Here is a 9,687-nt window from a genome sequence, read left to right on the forward strand (position 1 = left end):
ACTGTGGTTGGGATGTAAAATAAATGAAAAAATTTAATTCATAAAAAAGAAAACTATTTAGAATAGGGCTGAATGTATTAAGTTGGTAAAGTGCTTACTGCACAAGTGTGAGGGAGTGTGTTTAAATCCTCAGAATCCACATAAAGCTGAGCAGAGTAATATGTGTCTGTAACTCCAGTCTGGAGAATGCCTAGAATATCACAGGCCAACTAGCCTGGCTATGCAGTGGCAGAAAACAGCAAGGAGATCCTGTTTCAGACAAAGTATATGTTGAGGACCAACAAGCAACCTAAGGCTGTCATGTGACCTCCACATGCATGCTACAACACAGCACACCCACATACATGAACACATGTACATATATATGCACATATATCACACAACAATTATACACATATATATGCACACATGCGTCATACACATGCACACACATAAATATTAAAACTATACTAAGAACAGCTCTAATAGACAATAACAAGTTCAAATTGTCTTCATTCTGCTGATTTTTATGCAAAGTACATTAGCCTTTTGAAAGTTACTTAATCAGAGTTACTATTTTTTTCATGCTGAGACTTAAACTCATTGTAGAGAGTCTGGACATTAAAAATGAAGAAAAGGTAAATGTATCATATAGCCCAATATAACCAGTTGATAACCTGAGCATTTTTCTAGCCCTTATCCACTGAATTCCTTTGACCCATCTAGGTTTGGATAAGTAAGATATGATGCTTCATGGTTTCATGGAATTGGATATACATTTAAGATAATTTAAGGAACTGGAGAGATGGGTCAGTGCTTAAAAGTATGCACTGCTCTTGCAGAGGGCCAGGGTTTGGTTCACAGCACCCACATTGGGCAGTTCTCACCCACTGGTAACTCTAGTTCCAGGGAGATCTAACACCTCTTTCTGGCCTCCAGGAATACCTGCCTTCATGTGCACGTACTCCCCCATAGACACATAATTAAAAATAATAAAAATGAGCTGTTCATGGTGGCATACACCTTTAATCCCAGCACTTGGGTGGCAGAAGCAAGAGGATCTCTGTGAATTCAAGGCCAGCCTGGTCTACAGAGTGATTTCCAGGACAGCCAGAGCTATATACTAAGACCTTGTTTCAGTAATAAATAAACAAACAAAGCTCAAAATAGTACACCAGGGACAATGTTCAGAGGCAATAAGATCTGCAACATCTTTAAAATACACTTACTTTAAATAACTCCTGGAATGATAGATAATACAAACTATACAAATATTTAGTATTCAAAAAGATTTCTCAGTTTCCAATCTTTTCTTCCTTCTTTTTTTTTTTTTTTTCTCCTGTTTTGAGACAGTGGTTCCTATGTTTCAGACTGGTCCCAAACTCACTGTATAGCTGTCATTGAACCAGGAATCTTCTTGCTTCATCCTCCCAAATATTGAGATTACAGGTATATGCCACCATGCTTGGCTTATGTATGTACTTTAGTGTACAATATATATGTATGTATATATACTTTTATATAATCCCAGTTGACTCATTTTGCTGCATAGAATATTTTGTAATATTTTTTCATATTGTTCTATAGCACATGTTTGCTATTGTATGATATTTTGTTTGTGTTCTAACAAATAAAACTTACCTGGAGATCAGAGGGCAGAACTAGCCACTAGATAACCATAGAGGCCAGGCGGTGGTGGCACAAGCCTTTAATCCCAGTACTCAGGAGATGGAGACAGGAATAAAAGGATCTCAGCCCCCTTTTGGTATAATGTAGTTGGAGAGCTTCTCTTCACGATCCACCAAGCCCCCGCAGTCCCACAACCCACATATAAAATAATTATACAGACACTTATATTATTTAAACTGCTTGGCCATTAGCTCAGGCCTACCATTGTCTAGCTCTTACTCTTATATTTAGCCCATTTCTGTTAGTCTATACTTTGCCACATGGCTTGTGGCTTACCGGTGTCTTTACATGTTGTTTCTCATGGCAGCGGCTAGCAATGTCTCTTCCCAGCCTTCCTGTTCCCAGCCTTCTCCTCTTCCTTGTCCCACCTACCCTATCCTTCCTGCCTGGCTACTAGCCAATCAGCACTTTATTTATACAGAGTGATATCCACAGCAGTATAAGCATTTGTAGAGGTAAGAAGTCACTAGTAGCTGCTGCTCTGCTTCTCTGATCTTTCAGCTTTCACCCTGATATCTGACTCCAGGTTTTTATTAATAAGACTAATTAGGATCATGCTACATTTTCCACTATTTTTAATTGAAAATAATTTTTTTCCTATAACATATTCAGATCATGATTTTCCCTCCTCCTTCATCCCCTCTACCAGATCAATCTCACCTCCCCACCCACTAAACTCCATGCCTTCTATTTCTGTATCTTTAGAAAACAGGCAAATTAAAACAAAACAAAACAAAACAAAAAACCAGAATAAAAAGAAAAAAGAAAAAGACACACACACACACACACACACACACACACACACACACACACACAAAAACAACAACAAAAAAACCCGGAAAGTCATAAATATAATGTGTAAGCAAAAGACTCTAAGATAAAAAAAATACCCAAACAGACCAATATGAGACAAAAACTCTAAAAAATACCATTGAGTTTGTTTTATTTTGGTCATCTTCTGCTGGGCCTACCTTTAAGAGTGGTTTATATACCTAGTGAGACTCCATTAGAGAGCTAATTTTTTCTTTGCAAGTAGTTGTCAATTGGAGATAATTTCTAGTTAGAGATGGGAACTCATGTCTACTTCTACCTCTCAGTGCTGGGATCCTATCTGGCTTAAATCTATGTGGGCTTTGTGCATGCTGCCACAGTCTCTGTGCATTCATATGTGCATCAGTCCTGTTGTGTCTAGAAGACACTCTTTCTTTGGTGTACTCTTTTCCCTCTGACTGACAATCTTTCAGCCTTCTCTTCTGCATAGATCCCTGATCCTTGAGAAGAAGGATTTGATGAAGAACTCCTATTTAGGCCTGAGCGTTCCAAAGTCTCTCACTTTCTGCACATTGTTCATTTGTGGGTCTCCATATTGGATCCCATCTACTGCAAGAGGAAACTTCTTTGATGATGGCTGAGTGAGACACTAATCTATGGATATAGCAGAAAGTTGTTAGGAGCCATTTTATTGTTATATTTCTTTGGAAGAATAATAATATTTGGTTTTATCCTAGGCTCATGGCTTGTCTCAGGTTCTTGGCCACTTTAGCATTGTCAGGAGTGGGTTCCATGGAGTGTCTCTTAAATCCAGTTGGATAGTGGTGAGTTACTCCCACAATATTTGTGCCACTGTTGCACCAATGTATCATTCAGGGGTTGTAGCTTGGTTGGTGTTTTCCTTTGTCCTTTGATATCATGCAGAGTGCCTTCTAAGACCATGAATACTAACTAGTCAGTAGGAGTAAAGGCTCTAGATAGCCACCAGCTCCACTTCTCTATGTTCAGTGTGTTGTGTATGTGTTGTCTTCAACAATAAGGCTTTACCATCAGTTTGTGGAGAGCAACCAATAGCCTTGGCAATAGCTTGGGTTGGTGGTTTTCCTGGGGCCCCTTTGGCCAACAACTCAATTAGATGTAACTCATCCCTGACACTGGATGTTTCATTTGGTGACAAGAAAAGTCCAACTGGGGCACTGTCTTCTCAATTATTTGGTGACTCCATTTATATTTCTTTCATAAATGTATTTATTTTAAAAAGCTTCTATGGTATTAGGTTTCCATATGACCCCTCAAGTGGCCATTAGTTTCAGTTTTCCTTTCTTCATCCCCCCTCTTTCCTCACTGTCTCCATTTAATTCTTTCATTCAGATCACCCCTTGTCCATGTATAATTATATACTCTATTTCCCCTTCCTTGGGAGATCCCTAACTCAATCCCTTAGTCTATACCTACCTCAGTGATTATATAGATAAAAACCAATTATTAAAGACTCAACAGCTAACATCCATAAATAAGTGAATACATAGCATATTTATCTTTTGGGATCTGTATTACCTCAGGATGATTTTTTCCTAGCTCCATCTATCTAATTGAGAATTTCATTTTTTTAACAGATGAGCAATATTTCATTGTGTAAATACATCATATTTTCTTTATCCATTCATGGACATCTAGGCTGTCTCCAATTTCTGGCTATTATGAATAGAGCAGCAATGAAATGGATGAGTGAGTGCCTTTGTAATAGGATATAGAGTTCTTTATGTATATGCCCAAGAGTTGCATAGCTGGATCTTCAGGTAAATCTATTTCAGCTTCCTAAGGAATCACCACATTGATTTCCATAGTGGCTGTACAGGTTTGCACTCCCATCAGCAATGGATGAGTGTTCCCCTTTCCCCATATCCTTACCTCTTACTGTACAAATGACTACCCAGCATGAGCTGTCATTTGTTTTATTGATCTTGACCATTCTGAACTGGTGTAAGATGGAATCTCCAAGTAGTTTTGATTTGCATTTCCCTGATTTCCAAGGATGTTGAATATTTCTTTGTTTCTCGCTATTTTGTGTTTCATCTTTTCTGAACTCCATACTTACTTCTGTAGTACAATTTTTAATTGGGTTATTTGTTTTCTTAATGTCCTGTTTTTCAGTTCTTTATATATTTTATGTATTGACCTAAATCTGTTTTTCTAATTGGTAAAGATCTTTTCCCATTGTGTAGCCTGCCTCTTTGTCTGGATGATGGTATTCTTGCCATACAGAAGATTTCCAGTTTCATAAGGTCCCATTTATTAATTGTTATTCTTAGTGACTGTGCTATCAGTGTTCTCTTCAGAAAGTCTTTTCCTCTGCCAAGGACTTCAAGACTATTTCTCACTTTGTATTCTATCAGATCAGGGTATCTGGCCTTATGTTCCAGCCATCGACCAATTTGGAGTTGAGTTTTATACAGAGTGGTAGATATGAATCTATTTGCGTTTTTCAACATGTGACCATCCAATTTGACCAGCACCATTTGTTGATGATGTTGTCTTTTTTTCTCATGTATATTTCTGTTTTCTTTATCAAATATCAGGTGTCCAAAAATATGTGGAATTATGGCTGGGTCTTTAATTCAGTTCTATTGACCAATGTGTCTATTTTTATGCCAATGCTGTGCTGATTTTCATTACTATAGCTCTGTAATACAACTTGAAATTGGGGATGGTGATACCCCTAACAGTTCTTTTTAATATTTAGGGTTGTTTTAGCTATCCTTTTTGTGTGTGTGTGTGTGTGTGTGTGTGTGTGAGTGTTTCCATATGAATCTGAAAGTTGTCCTTTCAAGATCTGTGAAGAATTGTGTTGGGATTTAGATGGGATTACATTGAATTTGTAGATTGCTTTTAGTAAAATAGCTATTTCTCTATATTAATCCTACCTATTCATGAGCATTGAAGTTTTTTTCCATCTTATGATATATTCCTTAATATCTTTCCTTAATGTCTTAAAGTTTTTATTATATGTCTTTTATTTGCTTGGATATATTTGTTTTTTCTAGAACCTTGAGCTGTAATTTTGGTTGTCTCACTGAATTTTTTTTTTTTTTCTTTTGATACAAAGTCTTACTGTGTAGCCCTGGCTGGCCTGTTACTTGCTATGTAGACTTGGTTTCTGCCTTCCAAGTCTTGGGTTGCATCATGACATCCAGCTATGATTTTTTTTATATATATAAAATATGATCTCTGTGGCTACAGACTTTCCTTTTAGGACAGCTATATCTCAGATTCTGGTGGTCCATGCCATTGTTTTCATTTGATTCTAGGAATTTAAAAATTTCTTCCCTAATTTCTTCAGCGAATCACTGCTCACTCAAAAGTATGGTCTCCAAGTATTTGTGTAATATCTGAGGTTAGTCTTCTGTTAATTTCTAGTTTTATATCACTGTGGTCTGGTATGATGAAGGGAATTATTTCAATATTTTTGTATTTGTTAAGGCTTGGTTTGGGGCCTAAACAGTGACCAATTTTAGACAGCTCCATGTACCAGAAAAGAATGTATATGTAGTTAGAGTTTTCCTGCCTGGCCCAGAAGGACAAATCTCTCTCACCCGCCAGTCCCACAGTCTCTCAGACCCAACCAAGAAAGCACACAGAAACTTACATTGTTTAGAAACTGTATGGCCGTGGCAGGCTTCTTGCTATCTGCTTCTTCTATCTTAAATTAACCCATTTCTGTTAGTCTATACTTTGCCACATGGCTTGTGGCTTACCAGTGTCTTTACATGTTGCTTTTCATGGTGGTGGCTGGCGGTGTCTCTCTTCAGCCTTCTACTTCCCAGAATTCTCTTCTCTCTTGTCCCGCCTATACTTCCTGCCTGGTCACTGGCCAATCAGAACTTTATTTACACAGAGCGATATCCACAGCAAGCCGGTTACATCTACATGTATATTCTCTGTCTCGGATGGAATATTTTTGTGGGATGTTTGCTAAATCCATTTGACTGTTATTTTTAAACATGCTCTTGCTATGTGGCTCAGGCTGGTTTCATACTCAAACTCTCCTTTGGCCTCCTGAGTACTGTGATTTACAGGCATGAACCTTCACTCTCTTTATACATATCCTTTATGCCAATAGCACACTTCTTGTTTTGTTGAGACAAGGTTTTGCTATTAGGTTAGACTTAAACTCATAATAATCTTTCTACCATTTCCTCCTGATGCTGTAATTGCAGTGGCCCCATTATACTCTGCTTTTATGGAGGGTTTTGAGTCAATTCATACTGTTTTGATTGCTACAGCTTTGTAATATAATTTTGTTTTATTTTATTATACTTTGCTGCTGGGAATTGACTAGTAGGCTTTGGATATTCAAAGTACAAGTTCTATTATTGGGCTGCTTCTCCAGCCTTTGTCATATAATTATATGTATATATTTATAGAGACAGGGTCTTATGTATCCCATGATGCTTTGAACTTGCTGTGCAGCCAGAGATGACTTTAAAATCCTGATCCTGGGGATGAAAAGGTAGCTCATCAGTTAAGAGTCTGTGTTGCTCATTCAGAGGACCCAGATTCTGTTCCTAGCACCCCATGATAGCTCACAGCTTTCTGTAACTCCAGGCAAGTGCTCTGATGCTTCTGGCTTCTTCCATGAATACATGTACACACCACACTCCATACATATAATTAAAATAATACACACACACACACACACACACACACACACACACACACAATTTTAAAGTCCTGATCCTTGGGCCATTAATAATGTTTGTTGCTCTTCCAGAGGACCTGAGTTTGGTTCTCAGCATATACATTGGGTGGTTCACAATTACTTATAACTCTAGCTCCAGGAGATCCAATGCACTATTTTAGAGTCTAACAATATCCACATACATGTGTCAGACACACAAAAACATAGATATACACATAAATAAAAATAAAAATGTTTTAAAATGTCCTGATTCTTCTGCCTCCATCTAAGTACTAGGCTACTGCGACTGATAGGAATTGGAATCTCTGTATTGCTTTGGGGATTATGGGCATTTAAAATGTGTGTGTGTGTGTGTGTGTGTGTGTGTGTGTGTGTGTGTGTGTTTACATGTGCCCATGAGTATGATGATAGGACAACTTTTCTGAGTTGGGTTTCTCCCTCTACCATATATGTCCTTGAATCAAACTCAAGCTTTGTGGCAGGTACCTCTATCCATTGAGCTATTTCACCTGTTCTAGTATGAGGTTTTTAATGTTATCAATGAACAAAGAATATCCTTCCATTTGTGCCCTTTACATTTTCTTTCCACAATGTTCTGTAGTTTTCAGTGCACAAGTCTTTCACCTTCTCTGCTAAATTTATTCCTAAGTGCCAGGTGTGGTAGTGTGGGGCCTATTGCCTCAGCTACTAGGAGGGTAGGATATGATGATTTCTTTAGCCCATGAATTTGAGGCCATCCTGGACAACATAGTATTTCAGAAAAACAATGGCTTGGGATGTAGCTTAGTGGTAGAGAGCTTGCCTGTTAGGTTCAGGGCTAAGCATTTGAGTTTCAGCTTTACCAACCACCCAACCAGCCAGCCAAGCAGCCAGACGATCAACAACTGAATAAAGCAAGTTTATTCTTAAGTATTTGGCTAGTTGGTGCTATTGTAAAAGGGGTTGCTTTGTCAGTTTTTGTTTGTTTGTTTGTTTGTTTTTTGTTCTGGGTAGTTATTTTTGGAGAGCACAAAAGTCCTTGCACTCATGGATAAGCACTAGGGACACTAGGATTGTTAAACACACAGGATAGTCTCTTCAACGGGAGAAATGTATATACTATTTTTCCACCCAGAAGTCTGGGAATGGAGGTGGTTAACAGCCAGGTGATCTGCGATATCTGCAGGGCCAGTCCATACCTAAGTGCCCACAAGAAGGACTGGAGGTAGCTAATAGCCCAGATGACCTCTGCAGTATCTGTATATTTGAGGTCACACCATATCCTTCCTAGGGTCCTCAAGATAATACTTGTATCATGTCTCTGGAACCTATTGTGGAGGCCCACAAAGGTTCTAGTGAGATCTGAACTTGCTTTGCCCAGCAGAGCTGCATTATAGGATTGCTTGACTATGTACATGGTTACAAGGTGGTTGGAATGGTCTGCACTTGAATGTGCTGTGGGGAGGTCTTTTGCTCCACCCCTTGGCATTCCTTTAAAAAGCCCTTTAGAAAAGACAGAAGGGGCTGGTGGATAAGGATCCAGGCCCTCCTGAGCTATCCTGTGTTTTTATCTGTCTCTTTTCCTTCTGTCCTTCTATCTAAGTATTTCTCACTTCTCCCTCCTCAAGAGTACCCTGGGGTAAAAGTGGGGCAGGTCTTCTACAACCTATCTTCATAAAAGAAGTGACATATACTTTGAGAAGAGTTTTGATGTGATTATGCCTCTTTATGCACACAGGATTGTGTTACATCGAAAATTTTTTTCCCTAATTATACTGTACTTAAATATGCCTGCAATGAACTGTCCAATGTTAGACTGTAGAAGTTTAACCCAACATTGGCTACTGAGTTGTGTTGAACCAGACCGTGGTTCATCAGTCTGACAGCCCTAGTAGTTGTAGAGACCCCCACAGTTAATTTTATATGTTGATTTTGTATCCTGCAACTTTCCTAAATTCACTTATTAGTCTTACTGGTTTTAGGTTACTTATTTATTTATTTGTTTACTTAGGATTTTCCAACTTTATTTTTTTGGCCTTTTTAGATATGATTTCACTATGTGGCCAAGGCAGGCCTGGAATTCACTGTCCTCTATGTACTGAGATTATAGGCACAAGCTACAACACCTGGCTACGTGAACACTAGGAGCTCTGGATATAACATCCCATGGTGTTACATCATGTGCAGGGGAGGGTCTTTGTCATCTGTAGCTGAGTCTGCACAGCTCCCTGTATGGGTACAGTTGCGGTCTTTGTCCCACTCATCTAACACAGTGTGCTTTCCCTAAGATAAGGTGGTGTTTTTGTTTGTTTGGTTGGTTTGGTTTGGTGCTTAACTCAGAAATCTTCTTCCCTGCTCTCACTACCCACAGGAGAAGCAAAGAACCGAAAGTATAACCCACAAAGTTTCCATAGGTTTGACTTGTATGGAGTCCCAACACCTCATTTTAATGATGGGCGCACCATGGCCAAAACTTTACACTGGCTCCATGAACTACAACTGTAAGTGTGATTATACCTGGTCCAGCAGTAAATCTTAGAGATTTAGCATTTGCACTTGAATAACTACCT

General features: G+C 38.7%; 1 protein-coding gene across 1 annotated transcript in view; it reads left to right on the top strand.

Annotated features, from left to right (window-relative positions):
- The window catches only part of Efhb (EF-hand domain family member B), a 55,761-nt gene that overhangs the window by 22,038 nt on the left and 24,036 nt on the right, over positions 1–9,687 (top strand). The window contains exon 6 of the mRNA XM_036168486.1: positions 9,489–9,618. Coding sequence (XP_036024379.1) covers positions 9,489–9,618 — 130 coding nt within the window. The remainder of the gene's footprint in view (positions 1–9,488; positions 9,619–9,687) is intronic.

Source organism: Onychomys torridus, chromosome 18, assembly GCF_903995425.1.
Source record: "Onychomys torridus chromosome 18, mOncTor1.1, whole genome shotgun sequence".
NCBI lineage: Eukaryota > Metazoa > Chordata > Mammalia > Rodentia > Cricetidae > Onychomys > Onychomys torridus.